Here is a 26,113-nt window from a genome sequence, read left to right as displayed (position 1 = left end):
TCACATCCCTGGGCAGCACCAGTGGCACCACTGACCCCAGGCCAAAGGGCCAGGTGGAGACTCCCAGCCTTTGACCCCCCCGGGCAGTGCATCGGGAGGAAGACAGGCCTGACGCAGGCTGTGGAGAGAAACTTCTGTCAGTGGTGTCGTGCCCCCTCCCAGCCTCACCCTCCAATGGAGCCAGGGACATCTATCTCGAGGCCTCTCAGGGTATGAGCTTTCCTTGATTGAGGATTTGCCACAAGGATGCCAAGTGCTGCACAGAGAAGGCTCCTGAACTGAAGTCCAGGCCAAGCTGCAGACTTTGGCCTCTTAGCCAGGCCAGGCTCTCAATACACCCCCACCCCCTGTGCCCCCAGTTCCCAGCTGGTGGAGCAGATTAATGACCATGGTGGCCACACTGCGAGGGGAGAGCCAGAGCCTAGTGCCCCCTCATGGAATCTGCCAGGCAGGAAATGCCAGGCAGGAGGGGGGGCAGTGTCCTGATGAAGCTGGAAAAATAAGAAGTGAGTGTCCACTGCCCATGATGGGAGCTCCCCCGGAGATGAAGGCCAGAGGCTGTGGCTAAGCAGGCATTGAGTTCTAGAGAGCCCTGCAGTGAGGATGGTGAGGGCTGCGGGGTGCTCAGAGGGACAAGTAAAAGTGGCACTGCTCCCCACAGTCTCACGGAGGGGCTCTGTCACAGGCTCTGCTCAGGCAGAGCAGGCACACAGCTCAACTTCTGACCCTGGTCCCTGGGAAGGTCCCCAGATCCAGCTGGAGCACGCAGCCGAAACACCTGTCCCTTGGCCACCCCTGGGCATCGGCTTTCTTGGGTTTTTTGAAGAGGAGGAGCCTTTCTGGGGTGGGGGTGGGGGCAGCTGCAGGAGCTAGGGTGGGTGAGGCCACCTGAGGTCTGTCTGGGGGCCTGGAGTTCCGCCAGGAGGGATGGGCAGACAGAGGTGGGGGGACAGAGCAGAGGCCAGCCTGTCACCTGCAGAAGCTGACCTGAGCTTAGTCCTTGCTCCACAAACACGGTGACTACTTGCTGGCCCTGGGCTGTGCTGGGGACACAGACATGGGGTAGGAGGTCTTCCTGATGAGTCCAGGCCATGAGGCCAGTGGGCAAAGGGGCGCCTGGTGGGTGTTGGCATGTCCAGAGCTTGGAGTGAATGGGGAAGAAACAAGGAAGGGCCTCAGGGGCCCCACAAGGAGCAGGCCAGCCATGTGACCTGGCCCCCTGGCTGCCTGCCTGGTCTGGGGACGGTGGACACCTGTGCCTGTCCGGGTGTCCTGGATCCTGCTGCCACCAGGTGGTGCCTGAGGCTGTGTTCATCCATCCTCCAGGACACTCAGGCAGAGGGGGTGCAAGTTTCATCCAGGCAACCCGGAAAGGCACAGAGGGGTGCTGTGTGTCCAGGGAGGGACAGAAGTGATCCTCGCCAATGAACATGAAGCAGGTGCTGGGTGAGAGACCCCAGAGTGGGAAGGTGGAGAGATCTCCAGAATGCACTGTTGGCCTGGGCAGGGAGATGCCATCCTTCCACGGCGATCAGGAGCTAAGGGAGGGAACTGGGAGGTGGACAAGGCCAGTCCAGAGGGGCTGAAAGAGGGGAGAGGATGTTGGCCTTCAGAGGAGTAGGGAGGCCCTCCCCAGATTTATCGTTGTTGTTAGGTGCCGTAGAGTTGGTTCCAACTTGTAGCGACTCTGTGCACAACAGAATGAAACACTGCCTGGTCCTGCGCCATCCTCACAATTGTTGCCATGCTAGAGCCCATTGTCACACCCACTGTGTCAATCCATCTTGCTGAGGGACTTTCTCTTTTTCATGGACCCTCTACTTTACCAAGCATGATGGCCTTGTCCAGGGACTGATCCCTCCTGATAACATGTCCAAAGTATGTGAGACATAGTCTCACCATCCTTGCTTCTAAGTAGCATTCTGGTTGTACTTCTTCCAGGACAGATTTATTCGTTCTTTTGACAGTCCGTGGTATAGTCAATATTCACCTCCAGGACCACAATTCAAAGGCATCAATTCTTCTTTGGTCTTCCTTATTCCTTGTCCAGCTTTCACATGCATGTGAGGCGATTGAAAACACCATGGCTTCAGTCAGGCTCACCTTAGTCCTCAAGGTGACATTTTTCCTTTTCAACAATTTAAAGAGGTCTTTTGCAGCCAATTTGCCCAATACAACACATCTTTTTGATGTCTTGACTACTGCTTCCGTGGATGTTGATTGTGGATCCAAGTAAAATGAAATCCTTGACAACCTCAATCCTTTCTTCATTTATCATGATGTTGCTTATTGGTCTAGTTGTGATGATTTTTATTTTCTTTATGCTGAGGTGTAATCCATACTGAAGGCTGTGGTCTTTGATCTTCATCAGTAAATGCTTCAAGTCCTCTTCACTTTCAGCAAGCAAGGTTGTGTCATCTGCATAACCCAGGTTGTTAATGATCTTCCCCCAATCCTGATGCCCTGTTCTGCTTCATATAGTCCGGCTTCTCGGGTTATTTGCTCAGCATACAGATTGAATAGGTATGGTGAAAAGGTACAACCCTGATGCACACCTTCCCTGACTTTAAACCATGCAGTATCCCCTTGTTCTATTCGAATGATTGCCTCTTGATCCATGTACAAATTCCTCATGAGCGCAATTAAGTGTTTCAGAATTCCCATTCTTTGCAATGTTATCCACAATTTTTTATGATCCACACAGTTGAATGCCTTAGCATATCCAATAAAACACAGGTACACATCCTTCTGGTATTTTCTGCTTTTGGCCAGAATCCATCTGACACGGGCAGTGATATCCCTGGTTCCATGTCCTCTTCTGAATCCGGCCTGAATTTCTGCCGGTTCCCTGTCGATACACTGCTGCAGCCACTTTTGAATGATCTTTGGCAAAATTTTGCTTGCATGTGATATTAATGATACTGTTTGATAATCTGCATTCGGTTGGATCACCTTTCTTGAGAATAGGCAAAAATACGAATCTCTTCCTGTCAATTGGCCAGGTAGCTGTCTTCCAAATTTCTTGGCGTAGACGACTGAACACTTCCAGTGCTGCATCCGTTTGTTGAAACATCTCAATTGGTGTTCTGTCAGTTCCCGGAGCCTTGTTTTTCACCAGTGCTTTTAGCGCAGCTTGGACTTCTTCCTTCGCACCATTGGTTCCTGATCACATGTTCCCTCCTGAAATAGTTAATTGTCAGCCAATTGTTTTTGGTATAATGACTCTGTGTATTTTTTCCACCTTCTTTTGATGTTTCCTGCATCGTTTAATATTTTCCCTTTAGAATCCTTCAGTATTGCAACTCGAAGCTTGAGTTTTTTCATCAGTTCTTTCAGCTTGAGAAATGTGGAGCATGTTCTTATCTTTTGGTTTTTTAATCTCCAGTTCTTTGCACATGTCATTATAACACTTTACTTTGTCTTCTCGAGTTGCCCTTTGAAATCTCCTGTTCAGCTCTTTTACTTTATCATTTCTTCCTTTTGCTTTAGCTACTCAACATTCAAGGGCAAGTTTCAGAGTCTCTTCTGACATCCATTTAGGTCTTTTCTTTCTCTCCTGTCTTTTTAATGACCCCTTTCTTTCTTTGTGTATGATGTCCTTGATGTCATTCCACAACTCATCTAGTCTTTGGTCAAACCTATACTTAAGATGGTCTCTAAATTCAGGTGGGGTATATTCAAGGTCGTACTTTGGCTCTCGTGGGCAACTTTAACTTGTGTATGACTAATTAATGGTCTGATCTGCAGTCGGCCCTGGCCTTGTTCTGACTGAGGATACTGAGATTTGCCATCATCTCTTTCCACAGATGTAATGAATTTGATTCTTGTGTACTCTATCTGGTGAGGTCCACTTGTAGTTGCCATTTATGTTTTTGAAAAAGGTATTTGCATTGAAGAAGTCCTTGGTCTTGCAAAATTCAATCATGCAATCTTCAGCACCATTTCTATTACCAAAGCCATGTTTTCCAACTACCGATCATTCTTCTTTGTCTCCAACTTTCACATTCCAATCACCAGTAATTATCAGTGCATCCTGATTGCATATTCAATCAATTACAGACTGCAGAAGTTGGTAAAAATCTTCAATTTCTTTATCTTTGGCCTTAGTGGTTGGTGCATAAATTTGAGTAATAGTCATATTAACTGGTCTTCCATGTAGGCATATGGATATTATCCTATCACTGACGTCATTGTACTTCAGGATAGATCTTGAAATATTCTTTTTAATGATGAATGCAATGCCATTCCTCTCCGATTCAAAATGACCAATACCAGTCCATTTCAGCTCACTAATGCCTAGGATATTGATCTTTATGCATTCCATTTCATTTTTGATGATTTCCAATTTTCCTAGATTCACACTTTGTACACTCCAAGTTCCAATTATTAATGGATGTTTGCAGCTGTTTCTTCTCATTTTGAGTTGTGCCACATCAGCAAATGAAGGTCCTGAGAGCTTGACTCCATCCACGTCATTAAGGTCAACTCTACTTTGAGGAGGCAGCTGTTCCCCAGTCATCTTTTATGTGCCTTCCAACCTGAGGGGCTCATCCACCAGTGCTATATTAGACAATGCTCTGCTGCTATTCTTAAGGTTTTCACTGGCTAATTCTTTTCAGAAGTAGACTGCCAGGTCCTTCTTCCTAGTCTGTCTTAGTCTGGAAGCTCAGCTGAAACCCGCCTGCCATGGGTGACCCTGCTGGTATTTGAATACAGGTGGCATAGCTTCCAGCATCCCAGCAATACACAAGCCCCCACAGTAGGACAAACTGACAGATGCTTGGGGGCTCCTCAGCTTAATGCTAAGTAAATTTGAAAAGCCCCTAGGGCACCTCAGCTGCCTGGCTCTTGCATGGTCCACTTCCTTCCCTCTGTCTGGTCCCTGGCTCCAAGCCCCACTTCTATTTGCACCATCAGCATTTCCAGCCTACTAGAATATTCTCTCTCCCACACGTCTGTCAGTTTGCTCTACTATGGGGGCTTAAAGTCAGGAAAGGCATACGTCAGGGTTGTATCCTTTCACCATACCTGTTTGATCTGTATGCTGAGCAAATAATCTGAGAAGCTGGACTATATGAAGAACAGAGCAATGGAATTGGAGGAAGAAGACTCATTAACAACCTGCATTATGCAGATGACACCATCTTTCTTGCTGAAAGCAAAGAGGACTTGAATCAATTACTAATAAAGATCAGTTACTAATAAAGATCGAAGACTTTGATCCTTCAGCATGGATTACACCTCAACATAAAGAAACAAAAATCCTCACAAATGGACCAGTAAGCAACATCATGATAAATGGAGAAAAGATGGAAGTTGTCAAGGATTTCATTTTACTTGGATCCACAATCAACAGCCATGGAAGCAGCAGCCAAGAAATCAAAACACGTGTTGTGTTGGGCAAATCGGCTGCAAAAGACCTCTTTAATGTATTGAAAAGCAAAGATTTCATCTTGAAGACTAAAGTGTGCCTGACCTAAGCCATGGTGTTTTCAGTCACCTCATATGCATGCAAAAGCTGGACAGAGTAGGAAGACTGAAGGAGAATTGAAGCCTTTGAATTACGGAGGTGGCAAAGAATATTGACTATACCATGGACTGCCAAAAGAAGGAACAAATCTGTCTTGGAAGAAGTTCAGCCGGAATGCTCCTTGGAAGTAAGGATGGTGAGACTACGCCTCACATACTTTGGACATGTCATCAGGAGGGATCAGTACCTGGAGAAGGACATCATGCTTGGTAAAGTAGAGGATCAGTGAAAAAGAAGAAGACTCTGAAGAAGATAAATTGAGACAGTGGCTGCAACAATGAGCTCAAGTACACCAATGATTGTGAGGATGGTGCAGAACCAGGCAGTGTTTTGTTCTGTTGTACACAGGGTCACTATGGGTTGGAAGCAAATTGACAGCACCTAACAACAACAGCAACAACAACAACAACAACAACAACAGAATGTTCTCTGAGGCAGCTGCTGCAAGCTGAGCAGTCTGTAGGGCTGCCCAGGCTAACTCCAGAGGCTTCACTCACTGTGTGTATATGTGTGTGCACACATGTGTGTGTGCATGCTTCTGTGGGATGTGCGTGAGTGTGTGCACACATGTGTCAAGGACTCAACCCCATGCTGGTGGCCTTGAAAATGGAGGAGAGGGCATGAAGCAAGGAACATAGCGACCTCTCAAAGCTGCAAAGACAATAAAATGGCTCCTTGTCAGCACCTTGGCCTGGCACAGGCCAAGTATACGGCAGTGTACCCGCAGTTCCAGGGCCAGGTCTGTTGCCAGGCTGGGAGCTACCCTGGGAGCTGCCTCTTGCCCAGGCTTGGCACATGGGGTTTTCCTCCTGCTCCACCAGCTCCTCTGGTCCTCTGTGGGGCAGAACCAGTGCAGAGTGACCATAGCAGCACCTACTGCGTTGTGAGTGTTCCCAGGCCGGGGGGCTCCTCGTCCTGTGATCTTAGGAGGCACAGGACTGATTTCCCAGCCTCCAGCCAGTTGATTCTCCTCCCTCTCTCCCTTCATCTCTCTGTCATTTCTCCCTCACCCAGGCTCCTGGGCAGCCCTGGACCTGTGCAGCCCACTCTGTACCTGCTACAGCAGAGGTCCAGTGGTCAGGACACCACAGACTCACCTCGGCCACTGTGCACTTTGTAGAAGTGTTGGACATGGAGATTCCCAGGAGGGACGTACCCCTGAGACTCACATTCAGCTGTTTTTGAAGAGAAAACAAATGTTTTATTTACCTCACTGAAACCGTTACTATCCGGTCCAATCAAACTGCAAGAGATGAGCCCGATGGGCTGTAGCTACAATCACACCTTGACCAGAGATCATGGATTAGGCCTTTGGTGTGTGGGGGGAGCCTGCAGGGTCCCTGGTGTCAGGGGATGGGAGAACCTGGGGGGGGTCCCAGGTATTGGGGGCAGGGAGGGCCCCAGGCAATGGGCTGGCCTTTGGTTGAGGGGCTGGTGCCACAGCTGGCAGCGTCCCCAACGCCGGCCATGTCATGGGATGGAGACTTCCTCTTCAGGCTTTCTGTGGGGATTCACTGTCTCTCGCCATCTGCAGCTGTGACGGGCCCCCTCCTTGTTCCCTGAGGGAACCCACGGAAGGCCGGAGGCCAAAGCAGGTACTGGGGGAGCTGGGGCATCCTCGTGCGAAACTCCCCAGAACGGTGGGTCCTAGGGGATGAAGGTGATGCTTAGAGGGGCTCTGGCTTTGCTGGCTCCTTATCTCACCTCTGTCTCCACCCTCTGCACAGGGTCTGTCTCCTCTGAGCAGAGCTTGGATGAATGATAAGTTGTTAAATGGCAGGAAGCCCAGAACAGGATGAAGTGACCACAAGAAGGGAGAGAGTCCACTCTGAGTGGGGGTGCTGGAGGTGATGCCGGATATTCCTTCTTTGCCCCAACTGCTGCTGTTCCTAACCTCCAGCCCAACTCTGCCCCCAGCCTGGGGGTCAGAGTCGGGAGCTGGAAGGTCAGGCCTGGAGAGATCCAAGGGGGCTTGCAAGGGGGCAAAAGGGGGTTGAAAGGCAGGAAAGCTTTGCTCTCAGTGAAGTCCCTGAGGTCCAGTGGGGACGGTGCTGGGGAGCATTGGAGGAAGGAGGAACCTTGCCTGAGAGTCGGTATTGCCCAGCCCGGGTGCCACTGCAGTAGCCTGAGTCAAGGTCCCCCATTGCTGAGTGGAGCCATAGCAGAGTCCCCTCTCCCTGCAGAGCTCAAAGGGCCAAATGCCCAGAGAGGTGTGCGCTGAGGCAGGTCCCGAACAGCGCCATATCCGGGTGGCGGAAGCACCTGTAACCCTGGACGGGATGTGTAGGAGAGGAGGTCTGGGTCGGGGGTGGGGTGGGAACGTTTGTTTCATCCTCTCAGCTGCTGGGGCTGGGGGATGTGGGGGGGGGGTGAGCACGCGGGACCTGGCACCCACGCGGGCCTCTCTTCGCACCACCCCCCCCGCCCCTTCCACATCTCTCCATTTTGCATCTTGGGGCTGGGCACCTCATCACCTGCATGGGAGGGGGTGTTGTCCACCGAGGGGGCCCTGTCTTTCCACAGCTGCTGCAAACACAGTGGAGGGGGTAGGCAATTGGCCCGGGGAGGCTGTGGAGAAGGGCAGCTGTCTGAAATGGATGGGCTGGGAGGGGGCAGGGACTCTGGAGAGGCCTGGGGGGTGGGAAGATGCAGGTGGGGAGGGGAGGACAACGACAGGGGAGAATGCGGTGAGGGGGTAGGCCGTGGCGCTGTCTCTTCCCCACTTCCCACACCCCCAGTTGTGGCCTCAACCCCTGTCCACCCCACAGCGGAATCTGGCCAGACAGGGCAGGGAGGAGGGTAGGGACATCCCTAATGCCGGTGGCATAACAGATGAAGGACTGACACGCTTTGATAGAAGAGCCAAAATAGGACAGATTTGAACTGCCTTGGTGGTGCAGTGGTTAACAGCTTGGGTGCTAACCAAAAGGTCAGCAGTTTGAATCCACCAGCTGCTCTTTGGAAACCCTATGGGGCAGTTCTACTTTGTACTATAGGGTCACTATAAGTCAGAATCGACTTGATTTTTTTTTTTTTTTTTTTTTTAATCTTTGCAGAAGCAGACTGCCACATCTTTCTCACAGGTAGCAGCTGTTGGGTTCGAATTGCCGACCTTTTGGTTGACAGGCTATCTCTTAACCACTGCACCGCTAGGGCTCTGATAGAAGAGCAAACCAAAAACCAAGCCAAACCTTTTGCCACCAAGTCGATTCTGACTAATAGTGACCCTATAGGACAGATTAGAACGGCCCTCATAGAGTTTCCAAGGAGCAGCTGGTAAATTCCAACTGCCGACCTTTGGGTTAGCAGCCGTAGCTCTTAATCACTACGCCACCAGCGTTTCCACAGAAGAGCAAAAGGGATAAAATTCGATCATGGGAGGCAGAGCTAACAGGGTAGGGCAGGGGACTGGTGGGGGTGAAGAGGGTCAGGGTCCGGTCCTGTTCTGCCCAACAGTGTACCCTCTTCCTGCCCCCCAACCCCTACCGCCAAGGCCGGAGAGGGAGGCAGTGGATGTTCTTCAGAAAACCCATTGAAGCGCTTTCCCCACTCCCTGTGGTTTCAGCCTTCCTGGTGGGTCTGGAGGCAGGTGTCAAGGAGGGGGTGGGGGGCTGGGGGGGTGCCAAGTCCTCTGCCAGGTCCCTTTCACCCTCCCACTGGCTCCAGATGCCTGTCCTAGGTGGCCTGGGTGAGTGTGACCGGCAGGATGGAGGGCAGGACTCAGAGGCCAAGTGGGGAAGTAAATCAGGGCAGTGTGGTAGTGCACCCTGGGGATCCCCCCACTCCCACGCTGATGCTGGTACAACCTTCCCTGAAGGCACCTTTCTTCCCTTCCTTTCTGGGTGCCTGCCCTGCAAACACTCCTCAGTAAGCCTCACCCCAGTCTGTTGGCTGCTTCTGGGCCTCCTGACCTGGACACTGCCATAGCAGTGCTCGCTCACAGGAATCCCCTCTGGAATAGGTGAGGAAACTGAGGCAGGTAGGCCAGGGTTTTCCTACCCCTTCTGATCCCTGGGCTCAAGTGACAGGTGCTTCAGGCAGCCTGAGTGAATTTTTGTCTATGTCTGTAAATCTGCCAAGGGGTGGGTGGTAGGGCAGGACCTGTAGAAACGGGTGGGCCCCACACTGAAAAAAAGAAAGCCAGACTCTGCCCCTAGTTATGGTGAAGTGTTTGGGGGTTCATACCTCCACGGTCTCAACTGTGGGTACATTGCCATCAGGTGCTTGTCGCCTGTGGAGTGACACCAGATTACTCTCTGGCTTCCTAGACCAGAGGGTATGAGGCAGGTGACAGGGTTGCTTTCTGGTACGATGTCTGGTTCACGCTGCAGTAACTCAGTGCACTGGCTCGATCACATCCTTGCCAGCCTTGAGTGGCCTCACCAGTTTTATCTTTGGTTGATTTTAAAGGAATAAAATAGAATATCACTGACTTAGTTATGTTTCTTCATTCGTTATGACATTGAATACTTTTTTTTTTTTTTTCTTTTTTAATTGGGATTAAGTGTCCTGGGATAATTTAGTCAGAGAGAGCTACCTTTAGGAAGATGGTGTTGGCTCATGTGGGGGGGAGGTAGTGGGGGGATGCTGGCTGTCCCCCACTGTGTGGACGCAGATGGTCGCCCCTTGGGTCACTTGAGGAAGTTTAATAAAGGGGCAACTTACTGTAGTGTGGGTGGGTTTCAGGAAACCACAGGAGGGGTGCAACACTGCTTAGCCTGAGAGGACAAGAAGGCTGAGAGTGACTGGATCCTGGGAGGCTGGAAGTTTGGAGTGGGTCACCTGCCAGGCGCTGGGATCTTCTGTTGGACGCCGAGGGTGCATCCCACCCTTGACCCTGGCCAGGCCTCCCCTTCCTGAACCCAACCAGAGCTGGAAGGGAAGAGAGCACTAGGCTGCCCTTGTCGACTGCGGTGCACCCTTGGAAAGCTGCCCAGGAACGCAGTGCTCTCCAGCCAGGAGCCAGTGGTGACACCAGTGAAGGTGCCCTCTGTAAGCACCCCAGTGCTATCATCAAACTTATTTTCAAAAGCTCTCTTGCCATCTTGATTTCCAGAATTTTCTGGGTCAAAGCAGCCCCTTTCTCTGCCAAGATAACAGCTGTTACTTCCCCTCCTAAAACCTCTTCCCCTTTTTCACTCTGCACGCCTTCCTCAATCTTCTTCCTCTTTCTTTCTCCTTCCATTTCGTCACCCATTGCTAATTCTAGCCAAGATGTCTCTAGAAAGTGTTGGCTCCAGACTTCCTTGTGTTTGGGTGCAGAGGGATGCACCCCTCTCCCCATGACTGCCTTCATTCCCTGTGGCTATCACCACTATATACCACAAATAGGTGGCTTATGAGAACAGAAATTTAAGGCTAGAAGTCTGAATTCATGGTGTCACAGGGCTATGCCCTCTTTGTCCGTTGCAGGAGAAGATCCTTCCTTGTCTATTCCAACTCCTGGTGGCCCCTTGCTGTTCCTTGTTTTGTGGATGCATCCCTACATGGTGTCTTCCCCCTGTGTGACTCTGTCTCCCCATTTTATAAGATGCCACTCAGAAGGGACTAGGACTCACCCTACTCCACTGTGAGCTCATTAACCTAACTGATCACATCTCCAAAGAAAGACCTATTTCCAAACAAGGTCTTTCATAGGAACCAGAGCCAGGGCTTGGACATATCTTCATCATGACATAAGTGACTATGACCATACGAGCCATGTCTGAAGAGGACCTGCCACAGCTGTGTTCCACCCTCTCAAAGACGAATGTCTGGCTATTTTGCAGAGTCAGAGGGAGGCAGACTCGGAGCGCAGTGTCCTAGCTGCTAGAAGCAAGACGTCCCTGGCATGGATTCCCACGAAGTTGTAGAGGAGGAGGAAGAGAATAGAACCCTGAAGGAGGGTGCCGTCCTGGCCATCCCCCCACTGAGGGCCAGTGAGAAGTTTCACCTTTTTGTGAGCTACAGCAGCCTGGATGCCGCCTGGACGCATGAGCTCATCCACCGGCTGGAGGCCGAGCAAACCGGCCTGCGTGTCTGCTTCCATGAGCGGGACTTCCTGCCGGGGAGGAACATCATTGAGAACATGGTGGAATGCATCCAGCAGAGCCAGAAGATGCTGCTGGTGCTCAGCCAGGACTTTGTGCAGAGCCGTTGGTGCCTCCTGGAGGCCAACCTCTCTCTCTTCCGCCACTGCATGGAGAGAAAGCCAGTCATCCCTGTCCTGCTGCGGCCCTGCCGCATCCCACTGCACCTCAACCACCTGACCTACCTGGAGGCAGATGACAGCTGCTTCTACACCAAGGTGGTACGGGCCCTCTGCATGCCCAATCACCTGCTGCAGCACTCTACCCTGGCCCCGGTCCAGCTCCCCTCCCTCTACAGTGGGAAGATGCTGATGACCCTCAGCTGTGTCAACAAGGACAGCTTGCCCTCATGGAGGGTGGGGACCTTCAGCACCCTGAGTGTCCCTGACCCACTGCGGGTGGTCTTGGATGACCCTGAGGTATATAGGAAGGCCATAGGAATGGTGAACAGGGTCCTGTCCCCCAGGTCCTGCCTCCGGTACCTGGGCTGCCGTGTGATGCTGGGCACCTTCCTGATTCTGCTCTCCATCGCGTCCCTTTTCCTTCCCTTCATATTTGGGCTTGAAGAAAATTCAAACCCAAGGGGCTACCGGTTCCTCCTAGTGGCCGCCAACGTGTTCTTCTGCCCACTGTTCCTGGTGTCAGGGGTTGGTGTTCTGTGCTGGTTCAGGAGGTTTTTCAGGCGGAAAATGCGGGAGCTGTCGCTGTGTGTAGGGGAGGCCAACACTCTCCTGGCAAGCCACTCGGTGCTTATGGGTTGCGAGACCCTCAACAAGCTCTGCTTCACATATGTGCTTCTGGAGGACTGCAGGCAGGCCTTCCTGGAGGCCTCCACTGGCTCCAGCCCTCGGGCTGAGGCCGTGTTCTATGAGGCCCTAAGGCAATTCTCCTCCGACTATGCCTGCTGCCTTGCCAATGCGCACTTCCCACCCTGGGAGGATGTGGGCTCAAGGGGCCACCTGGACCACGGCCTGTGCTTCTGCCAGTATGTCTCCCTGCAGCTGAGGAGACACAGGTGGCTTGGGCCAGCCCCATATGATGAAGGTGCAGCTTAGAGCCACTCGCTGGGGAGATGGCCCCTGCACTGGGCGTGGTGGTGACATGCTCTGGCCTGGCCTTCTGTTGGGTGTCCAGGTTTCCCCTCGCCGGTCCTGCCCAGGGCACGTGGCAATGCTCATGGGAGGAAGCAGGCCAGGCGGGTGAGAGGCTCGTGTCCACCGCCAGATCCTGGGAAAGTTGTGGGCCATGACGTATGCTCGCCTGACCCTTGAAACCATCGCACCCTCTTCGCTGGATGGCTGGTTTCTGTGCAGGGGCTGAGCCCTGACTCCTGGACTCTCCTCTCTGAGTCCAGGTTTCCTGTAGGCAGCTCCTCCTGTCCCTTGTGCCCATGACGTAAGTTTCCATACGTGTCGTAAATTCTATCATTACGGTGTAAGAAGATGGATTGGTGGCAGTTGCATCGCTGAGGTCTGCAAGGTCAGATAGTGTCTTAAGCCAACCTCTTTGAGATATAAACGAGAAGCGAGCAGAGAGACATGGGGACCTCGTACCACCAAGAAAGCGACACTGGGAGCAGAGTGTGTCCTTTGGACCTGAGGTTCCTGTGCTGAGATGCTTCCAGGCCAAGGGAAGATCGATGACGAGGACCTTCCTCCAGAGTGAGATGAAGCCTTCTGCTGGAGCCAGCACCCTGAATTCAGACTTCTAGCTTACTGGACTGTGAAAGAATACGTTTCTCTTTGTTAAAGCCATCCACTTGTGGTATTTTTGTTACAGCAGCACTGGATAACTAAGACGGGGCCCTGTGGGAGGGTCCCCGTGGTGGGGCCCTGTGAGCGTGGCTGGTGGGTAAGCTGGTGCCAAGGCTCTGGTGCCAGGGACGAGCAGGTTGGGACAGAGTCCCCATTGTCATAAAAACCACTCCTGAAGGGTCATGCTGCTGGGCCTGCAGGCCCACCTCTCCAGGGTACTCAGTGCGCTTGACATAAGGATTTCTTTTGGTGTCACAGCTTCAGCCGGCCCTGTATCTAGATGGCTTTCACCAAGGAGGCAAAAATCCCTGCCACGCAGGAGAGCTGCAGATCACCCATGAGCCCCTCCCTCCCCACGATATTTGTGAGGCCATCCCTACGGACCAAGGCTTTGAGGCTACTCACAGGGATAGATTAGTGGGTCAGGTCAGTTGCCAGGTCAGAACACAGCTCAGAGGTGGCTCTCAAGGAGCTCTGGGCCTCCAGGGTCCTCCCCTTGGCCTAAGGCCCTGCAGCACTGCAGGTCCTGTAGGGGTGGGAGTCAGGAGCAGCCCCCCCAGAGGCATGCACAACTATTGCTCTGTGCTGCCACAGCCCCAGATCCGGCCGAGGTCCAGGGGGAGCACAGCCCTCTCACGGTGACTACGGGCCTGGGGGTGGGGGGTGATACTCTGGTCTCTGGGGAAGGGCATGTTTCTGATCCCTGACCCTGTGCTCACACTGGTGTGTGAGGCAACAGAAGGGCAGGGGAAGGTGATGCTGTAGGGATGTTGCTGCCCAGACCCCTGCAGAGCCAAGAGCAAGCACCCTCCACTGGCCGGTAGTAGAACAGCGGGCACGGTGGATGGACAGGTGGACAGACAAGCCCTTAACTCCTGGTTCTGAGCATGAGGCCCCCAGCATATGACTGCAGCCCTTCAGGGTGATTCTTGCTACAGGGCCACATGCCCACCTGTGTTCTCCTGGCTGTCCTAACAGTTCGATGGGGAAGTGGGGGGGAGGTGAAGAAAGGCCACCCTGGAGGAGCCCCAAAGGAGCAATGGACGCCCAGAGACCTGGGCAGGGAAATCTTAGCAGAGATCACTCCCATCTCAGAGGTTAAAGGACTATGGCACCAAGAGGCCCCTGGGAAGGGACGAGTTCCCATCTGCTCCTGTTCATGGTGGCCTCTGCCTGCCTCCAAGTGTGCAGCTTGACTCACTGAGTCCTCATGCTGGTCCCGCTTCTGTGCAATGAAGCAGCATGGGCCCACTTGTGCTGCTCTGGGCCCCTCTACCCCACCCGTGGCAGTGGCAGTGACATTGGCATTCCACCCACATGGCGCTGGGTCACATAGAAAAGTGACATGGTGGTGACAAAGAGACACACAAAGGTCTGTGACTTCAAAAGGCCTAGAACTCTCTAAATCATGAAATAACACACTTGTATGCACAATAAAGAAAATGTCCAAAATGAGCCATTTGACGGTGACCTTGATCTTCCTTCTACAGGGGGCTGCGGGAATCAAAGCCACTGAGACACTCTCTCCTTCAGGCTGGCCAAGGGGACTGCTGCTAAGGAGGCCACATCTAGGGCTGCCAGCACCTCATCCCTCAGCCCCTCTGCCTCTCTGTCCCTGTGGCATCCGGCCGCTCCCTCCTTCCTTCCTGCCCAGCAGGCCTACCCCCAGTTGGGGCTCCCGTCGGCCAGGCAGCCTCAGTACTGACCCGTCCCTCACGGTCCCCAAAGTGCCTGCTGAGAAGCGGGGTCTGGACAGAGAGGGCCTGGGAGCTGCCCCGTGGTTGCCGTGACCCAGGCCTGTAGGCCACAGAACGCCAGGCCCCCAAGCCCCTCTGGCAACCTGTCCCTCACCTGCCCAACTCTCCTTGCCTGCCTGAATCACATGTCGGGTAGAGTGACTGGGCTCTGCCCTCTGGATGCTTGCAGCAGACACTGCCCAAGTTCCCCCTCACCCTACACTGTCATTCCTGAGACGCTCATGCAGCTCCTAAAGCAATTCCGGTGCCTTGACCCAGCAAAACCCCAGATCCAAGGGCCCAACTGAGGTGTGTCTGAGTCCACAGGGCAGAGGAGGTCTAGGCCAGCAGGGCACACAGCAGACAGGTGAGATGATGCCATGGTTAGGAATCCCTTGGTCTCCTCTGCTCCTCTCCACACTCTCTTCTCTGCCCAGTCCACCTGTCCCCACCAGTGGATGCTGACATGGGCCTGCAGCTCCCCTTGCCCAGGCTCCAGCATCCAATGACAGTTTCCAGGATGTCTGGGGGCCTGACCTTCACCCTCATGATCCAGTGCCATCCACCCAGCCCTCACCTACCCTGCTCCAGGGTGATGTCCAGGTGACAGTGAGTCCTGCCAGCTCCACCCTAGAAATGCATCCAGAACCTAATGTTCCTTCCCCGCCCCCCGCACAGCCTACCCTGTCTGACCGGTGGTTAGAGGTGCCCTGACCGGGGAGGCTGAACCTGGGATGGGAAGGCCGGCCGGTCAGCTGGGGCAAGACACTGAAGGAAATATGCTTATAGGGATTAAGTTAGCACTGCTGGGTAAGGAGCCCCTGCATGTCCTTATGCTCCAAAGCTGTCTAGGTCATGGGGACAAAAACAGAAGTCCAACCTAGAGAAGGTTAAAGAGTTACGACAATTAAATGCAATGTTTGATTCTGGGTCAGATTTTTTGGGGGAGGGGCTACCAAGGACATTATTGAGAAAGTGGTGAAAAATTAATGAGGTCTGATGAAGAGTCAACGGCTGAGGAATATTGGTGAAGGAAATACAGAAGTTCTTCCTACTCTTAAAAATTTTTTTCAAATGTGAATTTATTTCAAAATAAAAAGTTATAAAAAAAAGAGAGAAAAAGCTGTCTCTTAACTCGAACAGGCAGTGAACCAGGGGTGAACCACAGTCAACCACTCCCTACTCCTGTATACCTCCCAGCTGGCCCTCTTCACCTATCGGCCTTCGTGTCCCCACTGCCCTCCAGGCCAGCCCAGCCCAGCATCCTTCTGTCCACCTAATCCAGCAGTGAAGCACAGTGTGCAAGGCCGAGCCTCCCTGACCACCTCCCACACATCTGTTCCCGCACTTGTTCCCCTCCTTGGCCCTGCCCCCACGTGCCCCCCCCTCCCTGCCATGCCATTACTGCTTCCAGGACATAGCTGCACTGTTCCAAAATAGGCCCGGGCCCCACCTGAGGCAGGAACCCTCAGCCCACTCCTCTCCTGGGCCTTGGAGCCAGCACTGTGTACTACCCAGCCTAGACCAGGTACACAGCCCCGTGTCCAACCTGGACCCAGGTTCGCCACTTTGCATCTGGCCTGGACATTGGTTCACTGCCTTGTGCTGGGCATGGACCTGGGCTCACTGGCCTGTGCCCAGCCTGGTCCTGGTTCACTGCCTGTGCCTGGCCTGGACCCTGGGTCACCACCCTGTGACTGTCCTGGACCCGGGTTCACCATCTTGCCCCGGGCCTGGATGCTGGTCCACTGCCCTGTGCTGGTCATGGACCTGGGATCACTGCCTGTGCCCAGCCTGGGCCCAGGTTCACGGCCTTGCCTGGCCTGGACCCTGGTTCACTGCCCTGTACCCAGCCTGGCCCTAGATTCACTGCCCTGTACCCAGCCTGGGCCCTGGTTCACTGCCTGTACCCAGCCTGGACTCTGGTTCACTACCTGTGCCCAGCCTGGACTCTGGTTCACTACCTGTACCTGGCCTGGACTCTGATTCACTACCTGTACCTGGCCTGGACCATGGTTCACTGGCTGTGCCCAACCTGGTCCTGGGTTCAATGCCCTGTGCCCAGTCTGGACCCTGGTTCACTGCCCTGTGCCCAGCCTGGAGCCTGGTTCACTGCCCTGAGCCCATCCTGAACCCTGGTTCCCTGCCCTGAGCCTGGACTGGACCAGCTGCTCCCCAAAGGGGGCCCCTCTGACCCTGCAGTGGCTAAATGGGGCTGTCATCCACTGGTATTCTGTGCTGGTATCAGTGGCGGGGCCTACTACAGCCTGCTCCACATGTAATCCATGCCCCCTGAGCCCCCTCAGGCCCCCACTGTTCCCCCCTCCCCAGCCCCGCTTGTGGGCACACGGTCATCCTCTGGCCAGCAGTGAAGGAAGCAGCTGGGCTGGGTCTGCCTTGAGTTGCCTTCCTCTTGCCCTCCAGGCTCTTTCACTGTCCACCCCCCCTCCAAGCCACTTGAGCCTTTAGTGCCAAGACTCCTATTCAGGCAGCAGCCCGAGCTTACCTCCCCCAGGGTGGAGCCCCTGGGCCCTGGTGGAATGTCTGGACTGAGGTGGTATGGCTGGGAACCTCCAGGTGGGTGAGGGAGGAGATGCTTCCCAGGGGCCTGCAAACCTCGCCCGCCCCTCCCTGCTGGCTGAGGAGCCCAGGATGGAACTGGGCGGGGGGTCTTGCCTCCACACTGCTCCTCAGACTCGCTCCTTCAGTCACTTCTTCATTTGCTCATTCCTGCATGCATTTGGGGGGCGGGGGCAGGAACCGTGGGCAGGTCGGGGAGGTGTGTTGGTACAGGTAGAATGTGGGTGGGCACAGCTGAGAGTGGGGGCTGCAGGCAGTCAGGGACAACCCCGGGCACCCTGGCTCCCTTGTGTGGGTGTCAGCTTGTGCCATTGAGTGCGGGTGGGAGAAATGAACTTTGACAAGGCACTGTCCACCCAGGGCTCTGGCCCAGGCCCTTCCATGTCCATCTGTGTGAGCCACAGCTGGGATGCTCTGGGGTCCTTGGAGTTCCTCTGGGCAGTAGGGGGCATGATGCTGGCCCTTGCTCACAGTGGGGGGCAGAAGGCCAGCTGGGCTGGCAGAGGACACAGAAGAACAGCAGAGCCTCAGTGAACTTGAATGTTTGTTTACTCACACAAAAGCAAGGGTGTCAGAGGCCTCGAGGGCCAGGGGGCTGGGGACATACCCCGGGGCACACAGGCGAGGCAGTGAGGCAGGAGCACAAACACATGGGCAAAAGGGCAGGTGTCCTCACTGGTCACAGGCGCAGAGGGAGGACAGCTCTGAAGATGGAGGGCCTGGAGCCAAGAGTGAGTGGGGCAGGTCTGGCTGCAGTCCCACCGCCTACCTGGGGGGCAAGCAGAGCAGGCTGAAGCCTCAGACCCTCCTCAAGTCCCCTGTCACACAACCAGCACCCCAGCCCTTGGCTCAGATGCTGACCATAGCCTGGCGTGGTGGACAGCACCTTGGGCCAAGAAGGGGAGGGGAGGGCAGTGAGGAGGGTCCCTGGCTCAGAAATGGTGGTGGGGCACCAGTCAGGAACCTGGGAGGAACTGGCCAGGGCCCCTGCTTTGGAGGACACACCTACCCCAAGCGGGGCAGGCATATCCCGAGGGGGTAAGGCTGGCTCTCTGGACGAAACTGGGCAGACCTACTGAGGAAGGGCTGGACAGGTGGGCCCTCTGCAAACCCACTTCTCCCTCCACCCCTGCAAACCTATGAGGGGGACAGGCTGACCTACCCAGGGGCAGGGCAGACCGCTGTGGCAGCAAAAGTGAGTCACTACAGTGACAGGGGTGCTGAGCTCCCGGCCACCTGGGGGGCCTCCTCTTTCTCGCCCTCGGTCGGTAGCTTTTCTGGTGGCTCGGTTGTAGCAGCTGCCGCCTGGGTGGGCCCTTTAGGGTCGTCCTTGGCAGCTGTGCGGTAGCTGTCCCCCCATGCTGAGGGCATCTCAGTGCCGTACTTGCGGCCCAGCGGGTAGGCCCCGATGGCTGCCAGGATGCTGCGGTGGCGGTCCGGGTCCATCTCGGTGTAGTACATCTCCAGGGTGAGGGGCGTGCAGATCTTGTGCTGGGCGTGGCGAGGTCCGGGTGGGGGCTGGGTCAGGGCCAGGGGCATGGCTGGAGCAGCCTGGGGCGGGCTGGGGTGGGCCAGGGCCGGCCGGGGGGTGGGGCTGGGGGCCAGGCCCTTGGAATGCCAGGGACTTCCAAGACCACATTCTCTTCGTCCCCTGGGGTGGCCCAAGATGGAGGAGAGGAGGCGCCCTTCCCCACCGCTCCAATTCCCCCCTCCCCCTCCCCCTCCCCACACTCTGCCTGGAGACCATCCAGCCCTGGGACAGATGGGGAGTAATTGAGTAGCCTAGAGGGGTGCGGTGGGTTGGCAGGCAGGGGTGCCCAGGCTGCCGCCACCAGGTGCGGGCCCCCTCTCAGTCCCACGGGGAGGGCGCGGGGGGGGGCGGCGGCTTCGCTGGGACGGTCTCTACTGTTACCCCCACTCTCCCCACACAGCCAGAGCCACCGGCCTTACCCGAAGCAGGAAGCCATCTGGGCAGGTGAACTGGTCATACCAGATGGCCTTGTACATGATCAGGACACAGCCCATGAGCGCCATGGCAAAGGCAATCATCCGTGCTGTGGGCAGCTGCAGGAGCAGGAAAGTGGAGGAACCAGGTCACTGGGGGAAGTGGAGGCGGGGCGGAGGAACACTGTAATGAAGGGCCAGGCTTCCTGGGAGAAGCCCCTTAGGGGCTGGGTCTGGGCACTGCACCCAGTCTGGCACAAATCTCCAACCTCCCCAGGTGCTGGCCTGGGCAGCAGAGTTAGGCATCCAGGGCTGGACCCCAACCACACAGAGGAACCCAGACGACCTGCTAAATAGACGTGTTAGGGTCAGGCACTCAGACTGCAAACCGGCAAGCCCTGAGCTGGCGGTTCCATCTACTCCTCCAACCAGCCCCAGAGGAAGCCCCAGATAACGCTGGTGCCTTCATAACCACTGGGAGCCCTAGTGGTATAGTGGTTAAGTGCTATATCTGCTAACCAAAAGGTCGGCAGTTTGAATCCACCAGGCACTCCTTGGAAACCCTATGGGGCAGTTTTACTCTGTCCTATAGGGTATTTTTTATATGGTCACTATGAGTTGGAATCAACTAGACAGCAACGGGTTTGGGTTTTTTCTTTGTTTCATAACCACAGATGAGCTCTAGAAAGCAGCACCTTGGGCTTGTTAGTCCTCTATGGGGGAAGAATTCTTATCTTAGAAATGACACAATTAAAAGAAAAAAGGAGCAGGTTTTACTACTTAAGAATGAAAGGCCTAGAAAAAAGCCATTGAAAATGAGTAAAGCCGTTGTTAATAAAGCTAAGAGATAAAAAGAAGGTGGGAGAAAATATTTGCCAAAAGCACAGCAGAAAAAGTTAATATCATATTGTACAGAAAACCTCCTACAAATCACGTAGGAAAAGACATATTTCCCATGGGCAGAAGGGCAACGACATGTGGGGCTGGAAGCAGACCAGGGCTGTCCAAGTCCACCTGCCGGCCTGTTACTGAGGTGACTGACAGTGGACTCGCCTTTGCAGCCTGGTCTGCCCTCCTCCCACCCCTGGTGCATTCATGGCCTCCGGATCCTTTCTCCCCTCCTTGCCTCCCACAGCCAACAGCAGTGGCAGCGGTAAGTGTCTGGTCACCTTGCGCCCTTCCTCTGGGTGGCTGCCGGCCAGCTTCTGAGCCTCCAGGTCGGAGAACTTCTTGGACTGCTCTGGGGAGGACAGCTGGTATTCTGTCTGAGTCTTGATGACCACCTGTGGAGAGAGGGAGCCAGAGGCTGAGGGGGCTAGGGGTGGCCTGGTGTGACTGCTGCCTTTCTGCCCCCACCATCAGAGGACTCATGACTGCTGGGCACCCTCTGCTGGCCATTGCAGGAACCCTCACACTCGTCCAGCACCCGGTTTCCCACCTACAGATATGGAGACAGGACGCTTGTGGCCACATGGGCCCACTGAGATTTCAGCCCAGCCCTGGCCCTTCCCCACTTGTCCCACTACACCTCAGAGGAGGCACATTTAATGAACCTTACTGACACCCTTCTACTCCCAGGGGAGCCAAGGGGACCCCCCCACAACTGGCTCAGGCCCCTCACCTGGTCTGGGAATGGTGGTTGGAGCTGGCTGACGTCCAGGGGGCTGATCAGAGGGACACAGTCTGTGGCAGCCCCATCCTGTTCCCCAGGGTCTTTGTCCGGCTTCCCAGAGAAGCTACAGCCTAGCTTCACCATGGTGAACGGCAGTCCTCAGCCTGGGGCAAAGACAGAGACAAGGCCACTGCCCACAGGCCGACAGCACTGTGCTTTCCACCTGGCTCAGACCGACAGGTGCCCTGGGCTGGTCCCATGCTCCTCCCTCCAGAGCCGGGGTCTGGGGTGGTCAGGCTGCCTGCCCTCCCCAGCAAGTCCAGCCAAAGGCTTCTGGCACCGTCCTGCCCACACCCCACCCACCCTCTGGACCCCACTGCAGTAAGAGAGACACCTCTGATCAGTGACTGCCCAGAAAAAAAAAAAACCAGGAGAACCTTCCCTGGCAGAGCAGCTCCCAAGGAAAGTCCTCTCAAATAGAAGCCTGGAAATGAGGGGTGCCAGGTTTAGCAAATAAAAATACAGGACACCTAGTTCAATTTGAATTTCAGATCAATTTTTTTTTTTTTTTTAGTGTAAGCACATCCCATGTAATATGCAATATGGGATATACTTATGCTAAAATGTAATGCCTTGTTGATCTGAAATTCACACTCAGCTGGGCATGCTGTGTCAGATCTGACAGTGCTACTGGGGGGGACTGTAAACCTAAGTGGGAAAAGCAAAACAAAGCATCTCAAAGATAATAAAGGAGGCTGTTTCCCTGACCTCAAGGGAGGGGAAGATTTCATCAACAGGACAAATAAGCACTAGTCATAAAACATTGATAAAATGACCACATTAAAATGAAGAACTTCTGCTCAAACACAGCATTAAAAGAAAAGAAAACCAAGACTGGGAGATGATATTTGCAACTTACAACTGACAAAGGGATTGTAGCCAAAATATGTAAACAACTCCTCAAACTGGAAAAGAAAAATATGCCCACTAGAAAAGTGGGTAAAAGAGGCCCTCAAATGGCCAGTGACTACTGCTACGGTGCTTACACGCCTTAGTCACCTAGGAAGGCACACTGGGACCTCCATGAGAGGCACCACTGCAACCCCACAAGAACCTGAGACACTGGAATAACAGGGACCCCACTCAGGGGTGTGTGGCTCCGCACTCCACTTTGGAAAGTGACTTTGGTAGGCATTTCTCACAAATGTTGAACCTGCAAACAGCAATTCCACTCCTGGGTGTAGACCCAACAGAAATTCAGGGGGGTTCATATGTGTACAGTAGCATTATCCCAGTGGGAACTGGAAACCCCCATCTATCCATCAAGAGTAAAACAGAGAAACTGAATATTTCTACAGTTCAGAACTCCACAGCAGCAAAAGCAGACAAATGACAGCTACGAGCTAGAGGGAGCTGAATTACCCAAAGCAATGGGAGCAAAAGCAGCCAGGCCCAAAAGAATTCTCAGGGACAGGCAAACCAACCACAGCATTCAGGGGTGGATGGCAGGTGGGCTTCTAGGCCGGAGCGGTGCAGGGACAGGCAAACCAACCACAGCATTCAGGGGCGGATGGCAGGCGGGCTTCTAGGCTGGAGCGGTGCAGGGACAGGCAAACCAACCCCAGCATTCAGGGGTGGATGGCAGGTGGGCTTCTAGGCTGGAGCGGGTGCAGGGACAGGCAAACCAACCACAGCATTCAGAGGGTGGATGGCAGGTGGGCTTCTAGACCGGAGCGGTGCAGGGACAGGCAAACCAGCCACAGCATTCAGGGGTGGACGGCAGGTGGGCTTCTAGGCCGGAGCGGGTGCAGGGACAGGCAAACCAACCACAGCATTCAGGGGCGGATGGCAGGTGGGCTTCTAGGCCGGAGCGGTGCAGGGACAGGCAAACCAACCACAGCATTCAGGGGCGGATGGCAGGTGGGCTTCTAGGCCGGAGCGGTGCAGGGACAGGAAAACCAACCACAGCATTCAGGGGTGGATGGCAGGTGGGCTTCTAGGCCGGAGCGGTGCAGGGACAGGCAAACCAACCACAGCATTCAGGGGTGGACGGTAGGTGGGCTTCTAGGCCGGAGTGGGTGCTTGGAGCCACTTCACAGCAACTTGTTAGGTGCACACTTATTTTATGTGCTTTTTTGCATGTTCCTTACTTTTCACAGCAAAAAGGTTGAAAACAAATAAAAACCAACAAGAAAAGGGCACCCGACCCCCCATCTCCCACCACGGGCTGCACTGGGGCTCTGAGGGTCAGTCTCAGGGCCAGGTCTAGAGCCCTCCATCCCTGGATGTGTGCTCCTGGGCCTGGCCGGGGAGCTCAGAAGAGACCTAGCCAATCACTCTTCCCGAGATGGGGGCCCGAGCCTGGCCAGGACGCTGCCTGGAGGAGACGCTGGCACAGCGCACCTGCCCCAGGCCACGCATTCATTCATTCAGCCATCGGGGACTCTGGCCCAGCCGCAGGCACCGGGCTGGCCTAGCACGAAGGACGCAGACACGGCCACCGCCTGCCCGCGCCCCCCTCCCGTGGGGGGAGATACAGACGGTAAGAATCACAGAATAAATACAGAGGACCTCAGGTGACCAAGTGCTAGTAAGAGAACAGAACAGAAATAGGAAGAGGGTGAGGTGGCGACCGTACCGAGTCAAATGCAAGGGGAGGGACGTGGGGGGCGGACCGCAAAGGCTAAGGGCTCCAGGCTGGAGCTTGGTGCGCCGGGGTGGGGGGAGGGGAATGGGGGGGGGGAAGCGAAGCTGTTCGGGGCTTCACCCTGGACCCGTGCCGCCATGGCACAAATGCAGTCAGGCCTGCAGAACGCGGGGCGGAGTGGGGGCCACCACGGCCCCTGTAGCTCCGCGCTTTCACTCACTCAAGAGAAAGCGCGAGAGGCGTGGGTGAGGGTGGTGGGGCGTCATGGTCGATCCTGCAGACCCCGCAGACCCCGCCCCACCCGGCGGTGGTCCAGCCACCGGAAAGCGCCAGGCGCGATCCCGCTCCAGCCGGCGTGAGGCCCCGCCCTACAGGCAGCCTTAGGGTTCGCTCCTCCTCCGACCCTGAACTAAAGCCTTTTAATGTCACTGCGGGTTTCCATGGCAACGGCGTTGGTACCACGAAGATCCATCTTATGAGCCACGGTGCGAGGAGGGGGTGGGGTCTTGGCGTCTGGTGCCCGCCCCCGCCTCCCGCGCCCCAAGCAGAATGGGGGGGGGCTGGGCTGTATGCAGAGATCCTGCCCTCTTCCTTTCAGCCGGCCGCGCTCCTTCGCAGCACACAGACCTCCGTGAAGTTGGGGGGTCGTTTGCTCCTCCCGCTGTCCCCTCCCTCCACTCCGCGCTGTACTTGTCTCCGCTCCTGCAAGTCTCCCCACTCCCGTGGTCTCAGCACCGGAGGTGGGGCACAGGATGCTCCGAAAGGTTGTGCAGAAGGACAGATGGACAGACTGACGGAGAGGTAGACCCTAGCTGAAAGCCCGCAGAAACCTGGCTAGACGCGGGTGAGTCACGTCGCAGACTTGTCACACCTAGCGCCCTCGGACGCTGCGTCACCGCGGCCAGAGAGGTGTGCGCTGTCACGCGGGGTGCCGGGGTGCGTGTGACTGCGGACGTCAGCGCCTGTGGCCTCCACTGAAAATCATGGAACAGCCCCCCACTGTCCCCTAGGCCTGCGAACTGGCCCCGCCACAGCCTGCCTCCCCCACGACTCCCACCCCCGTCGTGGTCCTGGCTCATGGCTCCAGGGCAGCTGGGCCACACGCGGTGGGGGTGGGGAGGGCTCCTCCCGCTCCCACGTACCCAGCTCCTTTGGGGTCCCGGGGCAGAACAGAGGCTGTGGTAGCTCCAGAGAAATACCCCAGTCACTGGCCACCCGTTACAGGCCACGCAGCCCCCACCACGGCCACCCTTCCCCCCTGCCCCAGCACGCAGAGCTGAACAGCACCTGGGACTGCATCTCCCCACCTAGGGATGCCAGGCTCCCACTGGCTGTCTCAGATCTGCAGAGGTGGAGCCGGCTATGGGCTTTAGGGGACCTGTGGTCACCACGGGGTGGGGGAGTGCAGCTGCTGATGTTCACCCTGCTTCTGCTCAGGACGAGTTCCGGGCAGTACGTGGGTCTGTGCCAGCCTGGCTACCGACCGCCCTTACGTTCCCTGCTGCTCGCCCGACAGGACCTCCCCCGACCCCTCCAGACCTGAGGACCCCTCCCCACCTCCTGCCTTGGTCAGTCCCAGAAACCCCAAGGGCAGATACCCATATCTGGCCTGGCCACCCGGGGCAGCCAACAGGTCAGCCGCAGCCCCCACGTCCCCCACCCGTGCGCACACGCGCCTCCAACACGCGTGCACACACTCAACCCCTGTTCTCTATCCCCCAGGCCACGAAGACAAGCGTAGAAATCACTCACAGGCGGTTCCCACTGGCGGCGACTGCAGGATGCGGTAGCCAGAGGAGGAGGATGCAAGGACAGAGGACGAAGGACAGAGGACTAGGTTCCAGACGCTTCGCAGCGGGCGGGGCGGAGGAGGGGCCGAGCGCCAAGACCGAGACCGAGGCTGTGGTTGCCAGGGAGACGTAGAGCAATCTGGGGTTGATAGGACAGAAGCTTCCAGATGTTCTGCTTGCCCCGTCACCCCCACATCAGACCTGGTGCCCTGGCCCCCCTCACACACCTTTATGCACACACATAAACACGTCACACATCTCTCACTCACACCCTCACACATCCTCACATTCTCACATACACCACACACAATCACATATGTTCCCCTCCACATCAGAGCTCCTTCCCTGGACCCCTTCGCACACTTCACACACGCCTCACACGCACCCTCTCTCTCTCACACACATACACACCTCTCACACACACACCTCTCACACACACCTCACACACACAC

General features: G+C 55.4%; 2 protein-coding genes across 3 annotated transcripts; one reads left to right on the top strand and one right to left on the bottom strand.

Annotated features, from left to right (window-relative positions):
* Positions 1-6,928: 6,928 nt before the first annotated feature.
* Positions 6,929-14,835, top strand: LOC135227881 (uncharacterized). 2 transcript variants are annotated; one of them, XM_064269126.1, is made up of 2 exons: positions 6,929-7,125; positions 11,299-14,835. In XM_064269126.1, exon 2 carries the CDS (start codon positions 11,361-11,363, stop codon positions 12,651-12,653), a length of 1,293 nt encoding a protein of 430 aa, XP_064125196.1. In that variant the 5' UTR covers positions 6,929-7,125; positions 11,299-11,360; the 3' UTR covers positions 12,654-14,835. The 2 variants fall into 2 exon arrangements, with proteins under 2 accessions (XP_064125196.1, XP_064125195.1); XM_064269125.1 differs by having other exon boundaries at positions 10,943-14,835.
* Positions 14,836-18,835: 4,000 nt separating this feature from the next.
* On the bottom strand, positions 18,836-21,447 carry CALY (calcyon neuron specific vesicular protein). Its single transcript, XM_064269127.1, has 4 exons — positions 21,234-21,447; positions 20,782-20,895; positions 19,619-19,732; positions 18,836-19,159 (listed from the first exon to the last, which is right to left on the bottom strand). Exons 1-4 carry the CDS (start codon positions 21,366-21,368, stop codon positions 18,872-18,874), a joined length of 651 nt encoding a protein of 216 aa, XP_064125197.1. The 5' UTR covers positions 21,369-21,447; the 3' UTR covers positions 18,836-18,871.
* Between the last annotated feature and the right edge of the window lie 4,666 nt (positions 21,448-26,113).

This window comes from Loxodonta africana, chromosome 16, assembly GCF_030014295.1.
Source record: "Loxodonta africana isolate mLoxAfr1 chromosome 16, mLoxAfr1.hap2, whole genome shotgun sequence".
Classification (NCBI taxonomy): Eukaryota; Metazoa; Chordata; class Mammalia; order Proboscidea; family Elephantidae; genus Loxodonta; species Loxodonta africana.
This window is presented reverse-complemented; position numbering and strand designations above follow the sequence as displayed.

Excerpts from the sequence above, each read along its gene's own strand:
- LOC135227881 (XM_064269126.1), top strand. The coding sequence starts at position 11,361 with ATGGATTCCCACGAAGTTGTAGAGGAGGAGGAAGAGAATAGAACCCTG.
- CALY (XM_064269127.1), bottom strand. The coding sequence starts at position 21,368 with ATGGTGAAGCTAGGCTGTAGCTTCTCTGGGAAGCCGGACAAAGACCCT. Across the intron at positions 19,733-20,781 it reads ACCCAGAGGAAGGGCGCAAG|CTGCCCACAGCACGGATGAT; the intron begins GTGACCAGACAC and ends CTGCTCCTGCAG. Across the intron at positions 19,160-19,618 it reads CAGATGGCTTCCTGCTTCGG|CACAAGATCTGCACGCCCCT; the intron begins GTAAGGCCGGTG and ends CGCCACGCCCAG.